Source organism: Phodopus roborovskii, unplaced genomic scaffold, assembly GCF_943737965.1.
Source record: "Phodopus roborovskii unplaced genomic scaffold, PHOROB, whole genome shotgun sequence".
Classification (NCBI taxonomy): domain Eukaryota; kingdom Metazoa; phylum Chordata; class Mammalia; order Rodentia; family Cricetidae; genus Phodopus; species Phodopus roborovskii.
This window is the reverse complement of record NW_026126418.1, coordinates 41,774,573-41,797,938: the sequence shown is the minus strand read 5'-3', so window position 1 is coordinate 41,797,938 and position 23,366 is coordinate 41,774,573. Positions and strand designations below refer to the sequence as shown.

General features: G+C 37.9%; 1 protein-coding gene across 2 annotated transcripts; it reads right to left on the bottom strand.

The window, feature by feature from the left end:
* Positions 1-6,509: 6,509 nt before the first annotated feature.
* Positions 6,510-15,190, bottom strand: Gcg (glucagon). 2 transcript variants are annotated; one of them, XM_051184579.1, is made up of 6 exons: positions 14,997-15,190; positions 12,033-12,144; positions 10,224-10,385; positions 8,790-8,927; positions 7,669-7,812; positions 6,510-6,983 (listed from the first exon to the last, which is right to left on the bottom strand). In XM_051184579.1, exons 2-6 carry the CDS (start codon positions 12,122-12,124, stop codon positions 6,977-6,979), a joined length of 543 nt encoding a protein of 180 aa, XP_051040536.1. In that variant the 5' UTR covers positions 12,125-12,144; positions 14,997-15,190; the 3' UTR covers positions 6,510-6,976. The 2 variants fall into 2 exon arrangements, with proteins under 2 accessions (XP_051040536.1, XP_051040537.1); XM_051184580.1 differs by lacking the exon at positions 6,510-6,983 and having other exon boundaries at positions 7,665-7,812.
* Between the last annotated feature and the right edge of the window lie 8,176 nt (positions 15,191-23,366).

The window sequence follows — 23,366 nt, the reverse complement described above, 5'->3', positions numbered from 1 at the left end:
CTAGCAAGTGCCTTTACCGGATGAGCCATCTTGCTAGCCATTTTATGGTTGTTTCTCCTTTTTTTGTGCAGATAATTATTCAATCAGCCAGGATCCTATGGGGGGGCAGGTTATTTATTTATCCTTAGTTCTCATAAGTGTATACTTAAACATCCAACAAAAGCCCAATAATTTTCCTACATCTCCACTTTATACTACCAAGAATGCATGAGCACACTCCAGGTCACACTTCAGCCGTTATTTATCTGCTTCCTTTGTGGGTTAACAGGAGTACACAATGCAGTAATCCCATTTTACTCATATTTCATGGAGAATCAATGTTGATTTTTTTTTATCAAAGATTGGTATACTAGATGTAGAGTTAATGAGGAAATCCTTTTGTTTTTCTTTGTGATCATAAAATGACAGTAGTGAATTTCCTAACGGTGAACCACCTTCACATGCTTGAAATAAATCACAGCTGATCTCGTTGGATTGTTTATGCTTGGCACATGCTGTTGAATTCTACTTAAAATCAATACTCATCAGGGAAATAAATCTATGCGATTTCCTTTATTTTCTCCCTTTGGTCAAGTTTTACTTATATACAATACTCATATTATAGCTATAGTATTCAAAATACAAAAAACAAAACAAAACAAACAACAACAACAAAAAAACCCTGACCCCAGGAAAGTTTCACTAGGAAAACACTTGGACCTGGTGCCTTTCTTAACAAGTAGCTTTTGTTTGTTTGCTTGAATGTTGTGGTCTGGGGATAAACCAGGGTTTATATATGCTGGCCAGGTGCCCCATTCCTGACCTACATCCCAGCAATATTTCTTAATACTTCCATTTAACCTATGAAAGTTGGTTTACTCTAAGTTTACTCTAAGGTTTTGCTTTTAAACTCTTCTATTAGTGTCCATTCAAAAATTTATATTACTTTACATGTCCTACAGATTTAATCTAGATTTTCAAATACCTTTCTTTGCTCATCAGTTTCAACACTTTTTTTTGTCTTAATTCTCATTTAAATACATTATTTTCCAACCCATTTAGCTTCTTAGATTGCTTCCCCTTTTTCATTTAGATGGACTAGTTTTTTTTTTTTTTTCTATTTCTTCCTTTCTCTATAGATAATCACAATCTTTTTAGTCCTATTGTTTTTATTACATTATTTTATAGTTGATTTGTTGCCATTTAAATTTCAACAATCATAAATGCATTTTAATGCTAACAAATGAGTTTACTGTATTTATTGAGATGTCATTGAAATATTCTTTTTATGTCTGTTAATAGGAAACACATCACAGGTTTGTGGTGTATTGCGAGGTTGTCCAGGGTGGTTCCCAGAATCCCTTTGTGCCACGGTGGTGGTCTGTGCTCTGTTGTTCCTCTCACACATTGCTGGTCTGAGTCTCGGATGTTTTGGATAGAGGGTTTTCGTTTATGTTCCTGAGTCCCATGCTGTTTTCCTTTCAGGTAAATTCCTTCTGAGATTGTTTGTATAAAAGTTATCCTTGTATTATAAAATGAAATGGGAAGTATTCCTTCCTTTTTCCTTGTTTTGAAGAATTAATGTAAGTTTTTCCGTTTGTTCTTTTTAAAACCGTATAGAAGAATTTACCTGTGAAGACGCCTGGACCTGCAGATGTTTTTGAGAAAGTTTTAAAATAAGATATCAAATTTCCAAATTGGAGGACTATTAATATTTTTAAAAATTTTTTTCTATGTGATTATCTTACTATCATTTTAAAGGAATTTTTCTATTCATTTCACTGTCAGGTTTACTGGACATGTGACTTAGTACAGTATATTTTCAGATATACTGGCTATCTGTAGGATCTTTAGAGATGTGCACTCTTGTGACTGTTTGTGAGAGTGTCCTGGCTTCTTTTTTGAGTGGTTAGGGGTTTATTAACTTATTTATCTACACAAAGAAGCAACTTTCAGGTTTTTTTCCTTTTTCTCATTTATTTATTTGTTGTTTATTTATTTGACAGAGTCTCGTCATATACTTGTAACTGGCCTGGAACTCAGTAGGTAAACCCGGCTGCTAGCCCAGAACTCACAGAGATTTACCCCGAATTTACCTCCCCAGTGCTGGGTCTAATGGCATATACCACCATGTCTGGCTTCCAATATTTTTTTATTTCATCGCTTTCTCATTTCCTTTCTCTGGCTTTTGAGAGTTGCCTTCCGTTCTGTCTTTATCTTTTCTAAAAGTTAGTGAATACTTTTTAATATTTATTATTTGTATGGGCCCATGTGTGTCACGATGTGTTGTAGATGTGTGTGTAGGCCAAAAGACAGCTTGCAGGATCTGGCTCTCGCCTTCTACCACTTTTGTTTCAGGGATGGAAGCCATGTTCTATTGTTCGGGGAGGGGATTCAACTCTGGCAGTGATTCCTGCTGTTCAATTGTGCCTACTTTCAGGGGTTCAGGATGATCACTTACTTTGTCTTGTGGTATATTAATGGACAGGCACAGGTGGTGGAGCTCTACACCACTTCTTCCATGAAACCGCTGGCCAAAGGTGCAAGGAATGAGAAGGTTGGTTCTCACCTTTCCCTTCTTGCAATGTTCTTTGTTTTCGTTATGATCACTGTTGGGTTCTCAGTCTGATACAACCAGGACATTTCTTTCTGGGTGTTAAGTCTTCCAAACTTTAGGCTAGATCATGACTTATGAGGAAATGGGCATGTTTTCACCAACTTCAGTCCAGCTCCAGCTCCATTGGTTATCATCAGCATGATCAGTGCCTGTCATGGTTCAGTGTTTCTGTATGCTCACATTTGTCTTCAGTAGCCTGCGGTTGGACCAGTATTTCTGCTAGTTCATGATTGCTTATATATAGTATTTAAATTTCTAAACTCTCCATGAAACAGATACCCGTGTTTCATTGTTTCCACTGTGGATCACCGAATACTGAGAGATTGTTTTCTCTGGAAAACACAAAACACTCGTTTTGTTTCCAATTCCTGGCACATTGGCTGAAGTGGAAACCCATTCTCTTGTCAGGTAAGATTGCTCCCCCATCATCACCAAGACTAACACACTACTTGGCTTCCGATTCAAGCTCCAGGTTGGATGGTAGCAGCCTCAGTTGGACCTCACTTGGCATCTAGCATCTTCCAATTCATGCCACCAGGAATAACCCACAGCAGTTATTCATTGAGGCCCTCACAGCCTTCCTATTCTGCTCTCCTGAGTGGTGACACTAAAAGCTCCTTTGTCAATTAAATTATTTTAAAATACATTTTAATAAATTTGTTTTGTACTTGATTATATGTGTGCATGCATACAACTCCACTCATGTGGAAGTCGGAGGACGACTATTGGGAGTCAGATCTTGCCTTGCATCACACATGTTGTGAGGACTAAGCTTGGCAGCAAGCACCACCACTCACCCGGCATCTCACCACCAATGCCTTTGTCGCTTTATCTTCAGCTTCTTTGATGACTTCTTCCTTGTATAAGATCCACATGCTTCTTTGCAATAGAGTCTGAATTTCATAAATGTTTTAATTTCTATTTTGGCTCCATATATCTTTATGTGTAAAAGGTCTGTTTTAATAGTTGGTTCAATTTTTTATTTAATTGGATGATATTAGTCTTCAATTTGGTCCCTTTCTGTCAGAGTGAAACTGCTATATTTGGGACGATGTCTACCTTCTTAGTCCGGTTTTTATCTGAAACAGAGTGGACACTCATTTGTCCCTGATTCCCTATTTACAGATTCACCTTCTCTCTGAAATGTATTTGTAGCCTCAAACGCGGTACCCACAGCACTTCCAAGGCTATTTACAAGTGGTGAAAAGTTTGAGTCATCCAATACAATTTTCTGGCTGAGTTCTAGGAGGGTAAAGGAGTTCTTTGTAGTTTGACGTCTTTTATCAGTCACATCTCTGCTTATGATGGCATCCAAGCACAGTGCTGAAACTCTATTGTCTGTGCTCCTAGGCTCAACAAGTGGCTGGGTTTGTATGTTCACGAAATGACTGCTAATTGTTTGCAAAGCAGCATGCTAGAAAGCACTGTTCCGCAATGGAAAGCTATGAAGAGTGAAGTCCTGTTTCTCAGGATCAAGAAACTGTCAAATTTCTCTTAGCTAGTGCTGGCTGCCTTGCATGTTTCAAAAGGTGATGCAACATGAGAGATGCTAAGCATGACGGTTAAGGAGACAGGCTCTACTGTAAAGAGGCCTGAAGAAGTTTTTTTTTTTTTTTTTAAATACCTGCTAAGAGGTTTGCAGGAAAAGGGCTATGTGGGAGAGAACAGGTTTCAGCAGTGATAAAGTCAATTTCCCAAGGAAATTGGCAAATCCCCACAAGGAAAATGCTATTTTAGTTGACAAGAATGTTATCAGCGACTTATTAAGAAATTAAATCTGCATTCCTGATAGGAGTAATAGCTCAGTATTTATGGTTTCTTTGTAGAGCACAACTACCACAGATAATGATCACTGACTGTGTAATTTGAATATTTATCTTATGTTCTTCCAATATGCTGAATTGTCTCTGTTTATGGATACTTTCACCACTGAGTCTTTTGTTGTGTTCTCAGATACAAAAATATATTCTTTGGTAGATATATTTTCACCATATTCTTTCTTTTTATTGTGTCCTTTCTCTTGTTAAGCTATGTTTCCTAACACCTCTAAAACAACATTAAGTAGCAGTCAAAATAACAAGCATCTTTCCTGTCTTTGTGACTCTGTGGGGGATTCTTCCAACACTTTCCATTAACTGGAAACTTTTAGTTAAAATATGTTTTAATATCTTTAAAAGTATCTGTTGATTATTGTTTCATTGGGGTTTGTGGGTTTAATATTGCCTACTGACTTTTGTTACCTGTGGAGATGCTATTGTGTTTTTCTTGAGTCTATCATTATAATGAATTACATTAAAGGATTTTAGGATGTAAAACAATTTTACATTGATAGCATGATTCTTCCTGCTGATGACATACTACTTTAATATACAGTTGTATTTGGTATTTTTATTTAATTTCATCAATTTTATAACTCAGGTCAGTTTGGAAAATTTAAGCACAATTTATGCTCACATTTTGGTATTGACATTATACTCTTTGCAGAAATTGAATCGATACTTTTTAGTCTTCCAGTAGTCTAAACAAGCTTAGTTATGACTGAGTTATCTGATATTCAGGATTAAGTATAAATTACTTTTGAAACATTTTCATCCTTTGTGCATAGAGACAGTGTCTTGCTACAAGCTTCAAACTTTTCAGTAGCACTGCCTCAGCTTTCCATGTGCTGGGATTGCTAGTCAATACTTTGCATGAAAGAACATATGGTGTCATCATTGAATTACCTTGATCTCCTTTTGTTAGAACTGTGGAAAGTATCATTCATTACTCTTACCAGTTGAATACCTTCACCACTAACATAGATGACTTTTGTTACACAAACAAGCATGAAAACAGGCAGAAACACAGCTTTGAGACCATGGTTATGTAGCCTGTGAGCCCACCACTTCAAGATGCTTTGGAGGAGAAAGTAAGGGTGTAGGTTTTGGAAAAGCTAACAGACAAAGTTAGTTTCCTACCTGCCTTGAGCAATTCTGTGACAACCACTTTAGGATCCTCTTATTGCAGAGGCCTCATTGTAAACCAAATACAGAGAGTTGACAAAATGGAGATGCAACAATGCCTAGATTGCTTTAATTGCATTTTTTTTTTCAAGTGAGAAGCTTGAACTCAAAGGGGTTAAATGACTTCTTGGGATCCTTATGCCAGCTCTAACCTCCTTTCTATAACTGTGGTCTTACAGTTTCTAAGGAGGAATTTCCTATTGTATATCATAAATGGGTGAGTGAATTAGTGCATGTTAGAGGTTTGACTCCAAATCCACAGCTACAGATCAAAATACAAGTAACTTAGTAAATTACAAAGTTTGTAATGTTATTAGTGTGTAAGTCTACCACACTGCAGTGCTACAGAGATGGAGAAATGGAGGTTTCCATGGTGCGATACATCAGAGGAAAGCTCAGGCATGCCAGCCAGCATCGGGCTCAATCAAGACACTGACCATAGTAGAACTAGGAGAGCAGGATATGGGGTATTGTGGGAAGAGTCAGATGTCTGCTGGTATTAGGTAGATGAGTTCTTAAGTGGGCCAGAGGCAACTGCCTAGATGTGTGAATATACAGGTAAGGTAAATGAGCACAAGCAGTTAGGTATGTGTGTGCGTGTGCACACGTGTGTAAAGGTATCATATTGAATTGGGAGGCACCTGGCTTTCAAAAGTGGATGCGGCTATTTGGCCCCAGGAAAGATTTGACTTTTGAGTCTAATGCTGCCTGAAGACATTTTCATCAAAATGAAACATAATTATTTTCTGTGACAGATTGATTGATTGATGTTAGTGCAGCACAGTAGAGTCCTGCACAGTCATTCACAACATAGAGCCGTTCCTCTATGTTGATGTCAGTTATGGGACACCAGCTGAGGAAGAATGGGTGATTGGAAGGAGGGACTTATAAAAAGAGAAAGGAGATGACAGTAAAGAAGGATGGAATGTTTATTTAAATCTATCCTTGATGCATTGAAAGCTGAGTGCATTTATGATAAAGGGCTCAAGGAAGAAGCTCTCTCTCCAGGTTCACCACTGCGGCTACCAGGTTGTCATGTCTTCTGTTATTACAATGAAGGTGTCTTGACTGTAATAATTTACAATTTATATCACAGAAGAATAATCTCACTGCTAAACATGAACAAGGTGGGAACTTTAAAATGATAGGAAAATATGAGAATCCAATACTTTCATATTGTAAAGTTGTTATCAACATCCTGGAAATACTTTATTTCATTTACAATCTTTTGGCTACACAATGCTAAAAGGAAATGTATTCATCCACATGCAAAGCAATACGGCTTCAAAAATATAGCTCTTAAATGTATAGGACTTAAATCTACATCTCAAGTGACTGGTGGGAGATGTTGTGAAGATGGTTGTGAATGGTGACATACTTATTTCCTATGGAAAAAAATAAAAGGAGTTGGTTAGAATAATTATAATAACCAGATGATATAATTAATTTACCCAGGAGACATTTCAGTATCATTTAATAAAAATTGTACCAACCTATTTATCAGTAATTCCCTCAGCATTTTTACTTGAATTTATTTTCATTTAAGGAGGTTTTGTTTAAAATATACCCAAACCATGTATTTATAAATAATTATGAAAATTAAGATCTATCAATAATGACATTTTGATTTGATTTTTTTTTATTGGGCCCTAATCAGTTTCTTTATTTCCTGTTTTTCTCTTTTTCAAGACTGGAGACAGAGTCAAGGACCCTGCATATGCTAGGCAAGCAATATACCACTAAGCTACATCCTGGCACACAGCTGTGCTTTTAAATTAAGTAAATAACACCACATATAATGACATTTTACCCGTGTGTTAAATTATAGAGATTTTAATGTGGTATTATGTTGCTGGTTCTTTGTCTGTTGACACCCAGTTAATTACTTTGAGAATGAGTAAGAAGATAGAAACTTCAAGGAAAAGTTAAACATGATGGTATTCTTAAGCGACATAGACATTAAGCATACTTATTACCCACATGCCTCTGCACCCTGGGACAGCTAATGGCTGTATAACCTACATTTCTGAAAGTTTTGGTACGTTTCAGAATTAACTGAAAAGTGCTTACTTGTCAGTGATTTTGGTTTGGATCAGCCAGTTGATGAAGTCCCTGGTGGCTAGGCTATCGAGAATCGTGTTCATCTCATCAGAGAAGGAGCCATCAGCATGTCTGCGGCCGAGTTCTTCAACAATGGTGACTTCTTCTGGGAAGCTAAGAAAGGGAGGGCTGAAGTCAGTGTCTGCTTATCTTAAATTTGTACGGATTACTGACTGTTGGTGATGTATGAGAGCTGTAGAGGAAACAGGTTTGAGGGCTTTGATAAAACCCCTCAAACAAGCCCACGTGAAACAGAGACCATTGAAACAGGTTTTGTATCTTGGCGACGACGAAACGAAGCTTTTGTAACTTCATGCCTCCTTTCAACAATTTATGTTGCCTTAAATGTTTTAGTTAGTTGGCAACACAGACACTATTATTTAAACTATTCATTCCTCTGAAATTCAACACAACTGCATTGTACCCTGTAAAGCCAGTGACTTGTGAAATGCAGAAGTAAGGGATTTAAACTTCTGTTGTTGTATTTGTTTCTTTCATTCATTTGCCACAGTGGAATTTTGGGTATCCAAACAGATTGCGGATTTCCATCAAGATGCACCATTGGCTTTGTAGGCATGATGGTTACATGTAGGCTGACATACAAGTCAGTCTCCTTCCCATTTCAGTGTTTCTTAGCAAGCATGTTTTTAACTCTGCTGGAAAATCAGAGTTGAACGTAAGTTTCCTCCCACTTCCATTTCAACGGCAAATCAAATGGTCATAAGAAAATGAGATGCTTCAGGGGTGTGCATGTTTAAGGTCTAAGCAAGTAACTAAAGAACTTGTTCTCATTTTTCATCTTGACCATTGTATGGCTGTCTATATGACAGTCCCATAAAAGCTAAATATACGGTTATATGTGGTTAATGTCTCTACATGCTTTAATATTCTAATGCATGAATATTAATTGAATAAATATGGAACTTTAAGTCAGACTATATGTGTTTTATTATATATTGAAATGTTCTTAAGTTTTCAGTACAGTTTTTTAAAAATATTTTTAATTTTCATAGAATGGGCCTTTAAAAAATTATATATCAAGGAAAAATATTACACTAAACAAACAAACGAACAAAAAAACCCTGACTTACTCTCGCCTTCCTCTGCCTTTCACCAGCCAAGCAATGAATTCCTTTGCAGCCTGGCCCTCCAAATAAGAACTCACATCGCTGGTAAAGGTCCCCTCAGCATGCCTCTCAAACTCATCGTGGCGTTTAGCAATGTTGTTCCTGAAAGAAGTGTGGAAGTTAAATGGAAACTTTTTCTCTTCGATAGTGTGGTCCTCTCTGATGAGTGGTGGGAACACATCCAGCCAGAGTTAGCACATTCAAAGGAAAGCAAGGGAGAGTTTTGAATTATTATGAGAAGAACCATATGATAATGAATTAAAGAAAATATATGATCCAGTTGGAGAGAAGCAGAGGTGAGCTTTTATCCACCATAGAGGACCCTGGGGAGCCAGAACGAGCTGCTTGCAGCCCTGGCCATGCGGCACCCTTGGAAGGTTCATCTTAGACAACAAACAGCTGAGGTTATGGGTGGTCTTGTGTTAGTCTCCCACTTTGTATCATTCCCACTCTAGAGGATGAGAACAGTTGTGTTTAGCTCTATAAATCTGTGTTTTCTCATTTCAGATATCTTACCTATAGTCATTGGCAGGGACTCTGTTGGCCCCCAGGACTGCTCTGACCTCTTGGGCCATCTTCCTTGATGCTAAGCTCTCCACTTTCAGGTTATTTGTGCATGGTCACCTCTTCTCATCCCCTCTTCCTCCCTTTTCATTTTACCCAGACACATCTATGTCCTTTTCCTGATTTTTAGATTTCTTCAGCTACTTGGTATGCATAACTCTCTTTCCCAAGTGGGCTATCCTCCAAAGAAATTGTGAAATTCCACCATCTCTGTGAAACTCTTGTGGATAATTTTCTTCAGTAGCCTAGGAGTAGCAAAGCCCCCAACACTCCTCAAACAAAATCCAACATTAAAATGTATGCCTTATGATGGGTTTGTGTTCCTGTTTGCCGCCTTCTCTCTGTGCTCAGCTACTAGCTAGGCTGCAATTTTAAATGCGTGTCTTGGATTTTATTTAACAAGAAAAAGAATGCATCTATTTTTGTACTTTACCAATGATCAACTCAGCTATGGGATAATCTTAATGTGATCATAGTCATTGGCTCGGACCCCACAAAGGCATATTGAATTTGCTCTAACTTATAGTAAGAATTAAATTTCCAACCTAGCAGGTTCCCAAAACTTAGTTTTCAATTTTGAGGTTAAAGTGGATAGAATAAATATTACTAAGACTAGTGTTTGTTTAAAATAATAATAAAAAAAATCCATGTCACCATGTGTGGATAAGGAATTTGAAAAGGTGAATCATGAGAGTTGAAATAAAGGGTAGCATCCCCAACCTCGAAATCAACTAAATTGAATAAGTCTATTTGATGAGCATGGTAAGCTAAGAGTTGGGAATATTTCTTGATAAGCATTTGTCCACAATATAGGGAACAGGTTTAGATTCTTACCTGTTCCTCTTGGTGTTCATCAACCACTGCACAAAGTCTTGGGCACGGCGGGAGTCCAGGTACTTGCTGTAGTCACTGGTGAATGTGCCCTGTGAATGGCGCTTGTCTTCATTTATTTGACCAGGGTCCTGGAGCAGGTCTGTCTGGGAAGCTGGGAATGATCTGTGAGCAACCATGATTAAACAGCATAAATTATACTCCAGGAACAAGTACCCTCCTGAGAATATACTCTATAAGCAGGCTTATTGAGAAGAGCCCTCACTACAAAGCAGAAGGCCCATGCAGTAGTGAGCCTGGTGTTTCTGTGGATGCCTTAGACTCTAAGGGACATGAGAGGGTTCTTAGAGGAACCTGAGGGACATGAGAGGGTTCTTAGAGGAACCTGAAATGCTTACAGGAGCAGCTTTAGTGGGAGATACTTGTTCTGAATTCTAGCAACAGGTTTCTCAAGTGTTTTCTGAAACAGGATGAAGTAAATCTTTTCAACTAATTAATCTACTCATGATTATGTTAATATGACAGAGGAGAGCAGTGACTTGAATATTTTAAAAGTTTAAGAATCCAAAATCATTTGTTTGGGCAGCAGATCTATGGCCCCCAATTTTGTCTTGCACATACTAATGTTTTTTTTTTTTTTTTTTTTTTAAAAAAAGCTCAATTGCTTAGTTATACAGTAGCTAAAGATTGGAGAAAGGGACAAAAAAACACCATCTGCTAGTTTGAAAATTCCTGATGGATATTCCCATGTAACTGGTTGGCATGGTAAATATACAGGAATATCAATGTAGTAGCCACAAATGATATAGTACTTTTATTCACTGAATTAAAATTATTAAATATTATCAAAGATACATTTTTTCTCTGCCACTCACGGAAAAGGGCATGAACTTCCAGAACTTTTCTAGAAGACACAGGAGCAAGATTTTTGTATAATCTCTGCTTTAAACTCACTCAAACCCTTTGATACAATAATCCCATCTCTGAAGACCCACTGCAGAAAGTGCTAAGAAATGTGGGACAAAGTGCAAGTGGGCACTCTCCAATTTTCATATTCTTCACGGGCAAATGTTAAGACTTCTTAAATGACCAATAGAAGAGGGGCATCTAAGTAAATATTGTGTATGTATGAGTTGAAAAGTATGCAGCTCTTATGTATCACGTATGTAATGGATATTATAATAAAAGAGAAAGTGAACGATACAATTCCAAGAAACAAGATTCATGGCCATATAAACTGAGAGATATTTATATTATAGTTGATACAGGTAGTGGGGAGGGACTTAGGAAAAGGGAAGGGAGAAATTGATATAATGCTATTTTAATTAAAAACTTATTCAAAAAGTTTTTAAGATCCAGGAAAGCAAGATGCCATATTTATCTATTTTGAATGATTTCCTTTGGGTAGTAGAAATTTGAATACTTAAAAAATGTTGCATATTTTAAGCATTTTACATCTTAGACATGTATACTTTTTATAATTAACCAAGAATGTTATTTTTAAAGGCACAAAGAAGGAACTTGAGCTGAAAGGGTTAAAACAACGTGTTTTGCCTGGTGTGAGAAATGAGTGGATACAGCACCATTTGAGAGAATCCAAAGGACTATAGTTTCCCATTTTCATGGCTTACACCCTTTATTGAGGAATACACACCCTGATTCATATTCCAGAAAAACCCAAGTTTGTCACCACTGTGCTTTCAACATTTCAAAAACTGTGCAGGAAGGTCATGCCTCTAAACTGCTGGTAATCACCAATCACACTTTCCAAACTTCCTTCTAAATACACAGCTAGAGTCTATAGGTTGGTACCTGGGTTTCTCCTCTGTGTCCTGAAGGGGATGCTGCCAGCTGCCTTGTACCAGCATTACAAAAAGTCCAGCCACAATGTAAATGGTCTTCATTTTTTTTTTTTTCTTTCTGCCTGTTGGAACACAGAGTAAAAGGCAGGGGAATGACAGGGGAATAGGCAGTCCAATTGAGTTCAGTTTTGACTAAGTAAATATTATATACATAAAAGGTAATGCTGTCAATTTTATCCTGCTTAGAGTTCCAATTCCACCTCAGTTTCAAGTAGAATATATCTCTCCATGAATTTTGATAAGCAAAAAATAACACAAAGGATATGTTCTACTATTAGGCTTTTTCATTAATGTAGGACAGCTCTGTTAATGTTTAGAAGGCTCATTTCCAGACTTGAAATTAAAAAGTGTGCACAATAAACATTTAAAATACCCTCTGAGGATGATATGCTGCATATGGTTAGCCTGAGTGGCGCCTTAGCCGTAACACCACCCCCTTCACTATCAGTCTGGCTTTCAATTAATCGTCCTTCACTTCCAAGCATTTACATTATACTGCATTTCAACCATCTTAAAGCTGCCTCGGGCTACAACTTGGCATACCAGCTGTCGGTTCAGATGTATTATTCATTTATATTTTAAATAGTGTAACTTGGTCTAGACTTTGTAATTATAAAGCGGCCAACAGATTTGAGGTATTTTAGGGTGCTTTGACCTGTTCTAAATTAAAGGAAAAAATCATTTTAAAGACAAGCAATTTGCAATAAGAACTAATGCTCCTGGCAACTTGAACAATCACAACTAAGAAATTAAAGATTAGTATCCTAGGGAAAATTAGTGCTTGCTTTTGAAGTCCCAGAAGTCCCTGGGTTGTCTGGTAATTAGACTCAGTCTAGGAAATGACATTTCCTATTAATGACAATATAGTTCTATCTGTAGCATACACCTGGTTTCTTGTCTGTTCGTCAAAAACAGATACTCTGTGAAACCATAAGATACCAAGCATGTGATGATGAGGATGGAGACCCACATGAATCTGTGTCAGGATGCCTTCTATGGAGTAAGTTATTCTGCTTTCTGAATTGAAACCTTGAGTTCACTATGTGTGAAGGGCTGCTCTCTGCCTCTTTTGAACTCCAACATTTTATTTTTGAGAAATGGGAATTTCAGCTCAAGTTTCATTATGTTTCTCCATAAATAAATTAAATGAGTATTTTTAGCAAATGACATTTGGTTTGGAATAAGGTTTTTACAAATATTATCATTTTAAAACATCAATCTTTCCTTTAGCATCTCAGCCATATTTACTATCTGTCGTTGGCAGAAAAACAGAGATTGTCATACCTGCAGTTAGTAATGCTCTGAAGTAATAAGCCCTTGTAGAGGAACTGGCCAATCAGACAAAACAATGTAATAGAAATTATGCATCCATGCTTCTTGATCATCAGCATCTAAGGCCCACTTTGACACATTGCTTTGCTTTGGTTTAACTAGTTGTCAAGCTTTTGTGAGCTTGTTATATTTTTCAGTTAATGTCTTTGATTATACCTCTCACTGGTTGTAACTTTTTATACTGTTGAAGAGTTAAAGCAAACACTTCCCTTTAGGATTGTAACACTATTGGAAAGCCTCCTATAAAAGACTGAACAATGCCAATTCACTACTAGATAACTCCTTCAACCCAAAGTCCGTGAAGGTTTTGTGATGTCTTGGTCATATTTAACAGTGCAGACTTAGAGCAGGTAACACTGTGAGAACACACGTCTTCTACTGCAAACCAAAGAGAGTTCTCTTGATATAACTCAGTTTATGAAAGTTAACAAATTTGTGAGGAGACATAATAAACTTGTTTTAATACTACTATGGAGAATTAAATATATTATTTTAACATCAAACTCTTATTCAGTAAGGGTTTCACAGTTACTTCCTCCTCTTTTAGCTAGTGTAAAAAAAAAGGGTATGGTATTTTTGAAAAAACAAAACCACCACAATTTTTCAGAGTTAAAAGGAGACTATATAGTAACATTACTACCTTCTGTAAAACAGGAAAATAGAAAAAAATTAAATTTAGATATAGGGGAGAAGAGATAACATTATTTTTCTAGAATATTGTGGTGTTGCAGGGTACACAAACACTTTTTACTTCCTTGTCTTCTTTCCAAGGATGCATTGGAAAACCTTCTTCAATGACTGACTCCATTACTGGCCTTTGGGAATTGAAGCTTTTTCTTTATGAAGTCAAATAGCTACTTCACAATATCTGATTTGTCTTCCTAAAGAAATGTACAAGAATCCATTCCAGATGTAGCTACTTTGGATTTTTATTTACAACTATTGGTCGTCATTATGTAGTAAATAGCGGTTAGTTTATAACTCATATGAAGAAATCCCCAGGCATTAAGGATGCTTGTTCTGTGCACCAAGGATACCGTTTCTATTTACAAAGGATTGATGTATAGGCCTTGGTATTTTGAAATGTTTATTAGAAATTTGGATACTTGAAAGATGATATCGAGTATCTTCTTTTAGAAAACAAGAGCTTTTAATTGATAAAGAAAATTGCTCTTATAGTCTGGTAATGTGCACTTTCGTTGTGAAATTAAAAAGCCCCTTCTGTTCAAAGTAGTGCGTGCATCTATCAAGTCCAAGAAAAAAATATTTAATTTTTAAAAGAGTGTTTACTTATTTGAACATGCTGTTCTCCTTGTAACAAGTGCATTGGTCTGAATCCTTGTTTTTCTTTTTTCTTTCTATTCTATGACTACAATGCATTATTTCTCTAAGTAATTTGTGAATTCATTGTGTAGGTAAAAATCTAGTCAGTAACATTTTTATCTAAATCGTGTCCTTCATATTCCTATCAATAAAGCAAAAGATGAGAAAGCAATATTTTAATTCATAAATACTTAAAAATACTTAGCATCCCAGCCCCCTGCAAACGCACTGACTTCCCGCTGCACAATCTGCCTCTTACCTGGTGTGACTGAGCGGAGAGCAGGTACAGATGAAGGAGCCCACTCAGGAACTTTGGATGTGTTCTGTGCTCAAGCTCTGCCCTTCTGCACCAGGGCGCTGGGCTTTTATATGTTCTCCAGGCTGTTTAGCCACGCAAATATTACGCTGACAATATAAATTTTTCATCTGTAAATAATGGGGTTTTGTTCAAATGATTTCACTCGCCCACTCGCTTTGCTCATCTGCATTCTACGCTGACACTGGGTTGAGACCTCAGAGACCCGGAAACTTTTTATTTACTCTTGTGCCTTTCTGTTTGGGAATGGAAAGGGCAGTTTGGAAATCCACCCTCCAATCTCGGTCAGGCATGAAAAACCACTTAACGTCCTCTGAAGTGAATTTTGACGTCAAGTGAGCCGAGAGTCTCATTTGAGGGTCTTGTAGTCCCTTGATTTGCTATTTGGCCATTATGGGTTCCCGAATAACTGATTGATCATTCATCTAAGCAAACGAATCATTCACCAGCACACGTGTAGCAATAAACCACTCATCCACATTATATGGAATAAATTTGTGTTCTTTTTGAGGGAGTTTTAAAATGTCGATTGAAATGTAATGAGCGCCATATTAATGAGACACAGGAGAATGCAAAATGAGAATACCCAAAGTACATGATGCAGATGGCAAAGGGTCTGGTGTTTCTGTTTCATTCTGGGAAAAAGTTTTAAATCGAGTTTCATTGAGAAGGGGTGGGGCATTAGACTACAAAAGAAAGATATGTGAGGAAACCTATTGAGATGGGATGCATGCTGCTACATTTTCTAAGTTCTCGTATGTATGTAGGTCCTTACTAATTATAGCACATAGCAGATACAGTTCTGGTCATTTCAACAGAAGGAAACAGAAAATGGAAAATAACCAGGATGTACTAACAGACAGCTTGAAACTTCTGTGATTATAAGTAGGTTTTCCTTCCTCTGTCATCAATAAGCTATATGATCTTGGCCAAGCCACACATTCTCTTTGTGACTCTATCGCTGACTTGCAAGAAGAGAGCAGTGGTTAAGCATTTCTTTAAAGTGAAACTCAAATTCTATATGACAACATCATCATAGTATTTCCCAACTAGATCTCAGTATCTAAGCGTGTCAGCTCCATGGTATGACTGATGGCTTAAATGGAAATAGACCGTTGAAGCAACTGGGGAATGACTCCCAATGAACTTAATTTTGTAAATACATTGAATTACCTGGTGGGTATAGGTATACATTAAGAAACAGGTATCAGTTTCTATGTCAGTTGGGAAGCCGTACTGAGGGGCTTTGTGCTAGTCATTATTGATGCATGGTACCTACAGTAAGGTTCAAGGATCAGCATCCTTGAGACTTTATTAAAACTGGAAAATCTCATGGCTCAGATCTAATTTACAGAATCAGAATCTGCGTTTTATCAAGGCCCCCAGGAAATCTCTGCACAGGTTAAGCTGAAAAGCACAGCTGTATAAATCACCCACCTCACTTTCTCATTGCTGTTGCTGGTGTTTTGCTCTAAGGACAGCTCTTGGCAGAACCAGCAGATGGGGTGAAAGAGCAGACAATAGTGTCCAGCTCAAGGTCTGGCAGAAAGAACTCAAATGTAAAGATAAGCTTGAAAATGTGGACCAGTTTAGCCCAGATAAGCCTGCTCTTTACCTTTAGGTGTATGACAGCCACACGTTTATTAAATGTTTTGTCACTCTCTACTCCTTTTATTCTGTTGTCCATTTTCCTCCTCATTTTCTCTTCTCCCTATTTTTCTCTCTCTCTCTTCTTCCTTTTCAGATACTGTTTGTGAAGCGCCTGTAAGGAAGGAGTTCTGAAGATGATGTCCAAATGCCATAAATATAGCACCAGAATCTCGGGAAAACATTGTCTTGGTATCTCAGCACACGGCACTTCTCTTTCTCCACCTCATTTGCCTTCCCTAGTTTTTACTATTTTTTTTCTATGAAAATTTCCCTAACTCTACCTACAGGCTACTAATTCGGGCTCTTGGAGGCAAGCATACCCTGAAGATAGGACTTACGATAATCCAGGGGTGTTCTGTGTTATATACTTCTCTTCCTAACATGCTAGGAGGATCAAAATCAGCTTCTTTTTTTTTTGTGATAAGTTTTTAATTTAAATTTGAAACAAGCTTGTTTTACATGTCAATCCCAGTTCTTACACCCTTCCTTCCTCCCCTATTACCCCAACAAGCCCCAATCCCATTCCCTTTGTGCTCCCCAGGGAGCAGACTTCCACAGGGAGTCTTCAATGTCTGTCACATCATTTGGAGTATGGCCTAGGCCCTCCCCCATGTATCTAGGCTGAGAAAGTATGCCTCTACATGGAATGGGCTCTCAAAGTCCATTCATATACTAGGGTAAATACTGATTCACTACCAGGGGGCCCATACACTGGCCAGTTCTCCTAACTAACATCACATTCAGGGTATCTGGGTCGGTCCTATATTGGTTTCCCAGGTATCAGACTGGAGTCCAAGAACTCCCCCTTGTTCAGGTCAGCTGTTTCTATGGGTTTCTCCAGCCTGGTGTTGACCCCTTTGCTCATCACTTCTCCCTCTCTGCAACTGGATTTCAGAAGTTCGGTTCAGTGTTTATCTGTGGTGTTTGCTTCTGCTTCCATCAGTTACTAGATGAGTGCTCTATGATGGCATATAAGGTAGTCATCAATCTCATTGTTGGGGAAGGGCATTTAAGGTAGCCTTTCCACTATTACTTAGATTGTTAGTTGGGGTCATCCTTGTAGATCTCTGGACATTTCCCTAGTGCCATATTTCTCTTTATGGCTCTATTATGGTATCTTTTTTCTTGCTCTCCTCTATTCTTTCCCTGACTCAATCTTCCTGCTCCCTCATGCCTACCTCTCCCCTCCTCTCTTCTCTTCATCTTCTTCCTAACTCCCTCTCCCCTCTCCCCATGCTCCCAATTTTCTGGGGGAGATCTTGTCCCTTTTCCCTTCTCCAGGGGACCATGTATGTCTCTCTCAGGGTCCTCCTTGTTTCCTAGCTTTTCTGGTGGTGTGAATTGTAGGCTGATAATCCTTTGCTCTATGTCTAAAAACCATGTATGACTGAGTACATGCCATTTGTCTTTTTGTGACTGGATTGCCTCAATCAGGATGGTTTCTTCTAGTTCTATCCATTTGCCTGTGAATTTCAAGATTCCATTGTGTGTGTGTGTGTGTGTGTGTGTGTGTGTGTGTGTGTGTGTGTGTGCGTGTGCGTGTGTGTTATTTCCACTTCCATTGAGTGGTACTCCACTGTGTAAATGTACCACATTTTCTCCATCCATTCTTCAGTTGAGGGGCATTTAGGTTGCCTCCAGGTCCTGGCTGTTACAAATAATGCTGCTACGAACATAGTTGAACAGATGTGGATCATTTGGCTATATGCCTAAGAGTGGAATTACTGGATCTTGAAGTAGACTGATTCCCATTTTCCTGAGGAACCGCCATACTGATTTCCAAAGTGGCTGTACGGGTTTGGACTTTCACCAGCAGTGGAGGAGTGTTCCCCTTTGTCCACATCCTCTCCAGCATAAACCATCTTTGGTGTTTTTGATTTTAGCCATTCTAACAGGAGTAAAATGGTATCTCAAAGTTGCTTTGATTTTCATTTCCCTGCTGGCAAAGGATGTTGAGCACTTTCTTAAGTGTCTTTCAGCCATTTTAGATTCCTCTATTGAGAATTCTCTATTTAGCTCTGTACCCCACATTTTAATTGGATTACTTTGGTGTTTTGGTAGCTAGCTTCTTGAGTTCGTTGTATATTTTGGAGATCATCCCTCTATCAGATGTGGGATTGGTGAATATCTTTTCCCATTCTGTGGGCTGCCGTTTTGTCTTTGTTGACTGTGTCCTTTGCCTTACAGAAGCTTTTCAATTCCAGAATGTCCCATTTATTAATTGTTAATCTTAGTGTCTATGCCACTGGTGTTATGTTCAGGAAGCTGTCTCCTGTACCAGTTTGTTCAAGGGCACCTCCCACTTTCTCTTCTAAGAGGTTTAGTGTGGCTGAATTTATGTTGAGGTCTTTGATCCATTTGGACTTAAGTTTTGTTCATGGTGATAGACATGGATCTATCTACAGTCTTCTACACACCAGCAATTAGTTATGCCAGCAGCATTTGTTGAAGATGCTTTCTTTTTTCCATTGTATAGTTTTAGCTAGCACAATTCTTCACAGAACTTGAAAGGACAATACCCAACTTTATATGGTAAAACAAAAGAACCAGGATAGCCAAAACAACCATGTACAATAAAGGAACTTCTAGAAGCATCACCATCCCTGTCTTCAAACTCTATTATAGAGCTATAGTCCTAAAAATAGCTGGGTATTGGTGCAAAAATAGACAGGAAGACAAATGGAATGGAATTGAAAACCCTGATATTAACCCACACACCCATGAACACATGATTTTTGACAAATCATATTTATTTATTTATTTATTTATTCTTATTTTACATACGGATCCCAGTTCCATCTCCCTTTCATCCTCCCACCCCTCTCCCGAACCTCCTCCCATACCATTCTTCACATTCCCCAGGGAGGGTGAGGCCATCCAGGAGGGATAATCAAAATCTGTCAAGTCATTTGAGGTAGGGCCTAGGCCATCCCTCCTGTCTCTAGGCTATGGGGAATGTGCTCCCGAAGTCCTTTTGTGCACCAGGGAAACACCCTGGTCCCACTGTCAGAGGTCAGATAGACTGCCCAGGCCTTCTAACTGAGACCCACGTTCAGGGGGTCTGGGTCAGTCCTATGCTGGTTTCTCAGCTATCAGTCTAGGGTCCATGAGTTCCCCCTTGTTCAGGTCAGCCTCCAATGTGGGTTTCTGCAGCCTGGTCTTGACCCCTTTGCTCATCACTTCTCCCTCTCTGCAACTGGATTCCAGAAGTTCGGCTCAGTGTTTAGCTGTGGGTGTCTGTTTCTGTTTCCATCAGCTCCTAGATGAGGTCTCTAGGATGGCATATAAGGTAAGTCATCAATCTAATTATCAGGAAAGGGCATTTAAGGTAGCCTCTTTACTATTGTTTAGATTGTTAGTTGAGGTCATCCTTGTAGGTCTCTGGACATTTCCCTTGTGCCGGTTTTCTCTTCAAACCTACAGATCAGCGCTTTAAAAGGCATTGTGTTATGAGACAAAGTGGTTGCTAAAACAACCATTAAACTCAGTTTTTGTGTACGGATCCAATGGTTAACTTTAACATCAGACTCTCCTTGGCCTTTAACTAGATTATTGCAATTGTTCAAATATTTAGATGTGAGGCAGTGAAAGTGGTAGGCATGTATGCACAAGACTAATATTAATAAGTTTGTCTTGATGCAGAGTAGTTGTGTGTTTGGGAGGGTGTTGTCTAGAATTGTTTTATTTAGGGTAGCATATGAGGGCCTTTGTTGCCAATAGAATTATGTAATGATAGATATGATTTGCCTTCCTGGAAGGTTGGTTTTACCTGTCAGTAATAAAATAAATTTTCATGCTGTGAAATGTAATGAATGATTTTTACATCAGTGTTTAAGGTAAAACAATGTACATAATTAGTGAAATTTTAGTGTTTTTTCTTCCTTCCTTCCTTTCTTCCGCTCTTTATTTTTTTACCTCAAGGCTTAATAAGATAAAGGACAACTCCCATGTGTTTTCAATCTATGAAATGCACATATCCACATATTTAGAAGACCCAATGCTTGCTTGCCTCAGTTCCTCTGTTTTACTGTCTTGAGATTCTTATTAACAAGGCACCACATATTTATTTTGTACACATTATGTAGCTGGTCCTGCTGAGGACTTCACTTCTGCCAGATGTCATGGAGGGTATGAGATGGCTGTGCATTGATTTTTGACAGCTTTTGAGGATACTGAGACCTAATGCTTGAGAATGTTTCATAATGCATTCTGGCAGCAAGGCTATAAGAAGGAGGGATATATTGAACTGTTTGCAGAATACAATGTGTTATGACCCCTTTGGGGGACAAGTTGCTAATATGTAAAAATTAATCAATGCCTACAGCCCTGGTCCAGCAAGATTAAAGTATCATTTTGAAAGTTAATTGCACTACTAATGCTATATATACTTGTAATGATGTAGGTAAGGTTTTATTGCAGTATTTTGCATAATCACAGCACTCTAGCAATAATCTGAAGAGCTATCCATACAGTATTGTTTACAAACAGTGCAGGCAGTCTCAATTTATCAATGCAAAAGACTCCAAGAGAGGTTACTAATTGAAAAAGACAGAAACATTGAATAACCACCTATCAGACTACTTTTGTGGGTTACAAGGAGAACAAATACATGTTTATTTGCTCACAATTGCATTAAAATTGGTAGTACACATGAGCAATTGAGGAAAGTTTACCTATCTGTAGAATACAGTGTGGGGCTGTACAGTAGACATGTCATTTATGATCCTTTGGCTATTTAGTTCAAACTGTTATACAAAACAACAACAAAATTTAACTTACAAAGAATAAAAGTACAGCTACATTAAGAAGAGACAGGCTTAAAGTAAATGTTTAAATAAGTTTTATTTATCTTAGCTACTAATAAAAATAACTGAAGAGAAAGAATTGACAAATTGTGACATAAATTTATACAATTGAATACTATTAAAAAACAAGGCACCAACAATAGCTATACACAGCAACACAGATGAATTATACAGCCTTGTAAAAGAGGCTGGGCACACAAAAACAATGGCCATCCTGCTTGGATCCAGATACACAAGTTCAAAAACAGGGAAAAGCAATGTATTAATAAGGGCCCAGACCATGGCCGTTTCTTGGAAGAGGTCAGGAGAAGTTACCTTGAATAGAACTTTCTGGTGAGGAGAAACTATTCTTTATTGCAATAACTGTCAAAAGATTCAAGCCAAAGTTAGTGATTATAGGTTTTGTAAAATTTACCTAAGGGTTAGGTGGAAGCATAGATAACATCTCAGGCAACACTGGTAATGTTCAGATGGGTGGTGAGCATATGGGATGTGTTATGTGGATCTACTTACATAGCATATGCACGACATTTTCCATACCAAACAGTTAAAATGAAACTATGATAGATGCTTGTTAGGAGTGGGATATGAGCACCAATTCACCAATTGTTTTGGAAATTGAGAGTTTGCCCCCTCAGTTACTGAGTAGAAATGAGGTAAACTATGTGAAGTTCAGAGGCACCTGGTGGCAAAGAGCCCTAATGAGTTAGAATACTCTTCTCCATAGAAAGGATTTTTGTGAAAATAGGATTAAAAAAAAAAAAAAAAAAAAAAAAAAACCCTTACATGTGACATTTGAGGGAAGTATTTATGTCAATTGACATTCTTTTAGATTTGAAGATCAAAGAAAAGGTTGAAGGACATGTAAAAACAATGAAAAATTTAGAATCAGTTTGTAGAATATAATGATCAGATGTCCTTCCAGTCTTGGTGAGTGACCTAATGGACTGAGGGATGATGGGACAGGAAGGGAAGAGCTTGCAGGGGGTTTCTAAGTGAGCCAGAGGATGTGAGAAATACCCTTCCTGAGAGATATTTAAGAATCAGTTCATGACAGTCCATCTGGAATGATTTCAAGGATGCTTGTGGAGGAGGGGAGGCTCCCTAATAAGATGGATGGACAGTTTCTTGCCCTGAGGCTCTGAGACCCTGTAGAAACTTACAAGTCTGTGCAGGGGACCGTGTGGCATCATGGCTTAGCAGTCCTTGATTTTATCTTTTGTAAGATCCCCTGTATAATGAGATGTTTAAAATTGTTCTAAGTTTCAGTTGTTATTTTTATTCCTAAAGGGAACAAGAAAGAGAAAGAAAACAAAAATCACATTTGTACAAAAGAATCTTATTTCATAATTTATAAGCAGAATATATGTTTATGTGTATAAATACATATATATCATTGAATACATGTGCTATGCTGCTACTATTTTTTGCATATTGTAGCTATAAAAAAAACAAACCATATGCCATTACATTTATCCAACCTCTTGCTCATCTGGAAAGATTTTTTTCTTCAAGCTTCTCAGAGTCTTTAATGTGCACCAATTAAAACATTGTCATTTTCAAAGTCTTCTCAGAAAGGAAGTAACTTCAGCTATTAGAAAATTTAACATTTGAGATCTGAATACTAAAAACATGCAGGAAATGTAAAATGAAGTCATCAACACTGTTGTCTATTCATTGCGCTTTGTAATCAGCTTTGCCCCCCGCCTGGGACTTGCTCAGCCTCGCCAAGTCACATGTAATCAGATGGATTGTGAAGATAGGCCCAGCTTTCTGGTGCCACTGAAGTGATAAAACTATGGAGGATATTGTGTAAAGCCGTGAAGCCCATTGCCTGATTTTTAAATAGAGCTTTGTT

What these genes read in the sequence shown, in the direction of transcription:
- Gcg (XM_051184579.1), bottom strand. Translation starts at nt 12,124, where the DNA reads ATGAAGACCATTTACATTGTGGCTGGACTTTTTGTAATGCTGGTACAA. An exon ending in GACACAGAGGAGAAACCCAG is followed by an intron (nt 10,386 to 12,032) that starts GTACCAACCTAT and finishes GGTTGCTCACAG; the next exon opens with ATCATTCCCAGCTTCCCAGA. An exon ending in ATGAACACCAAGAGGAACAG is followed by an intron (nt 8,928 to 10,223) that starts GTAAGAATCTAA and finishes CACTTCTTTCAG; the next exon opens with GAACAACATTGCTAAACGCC.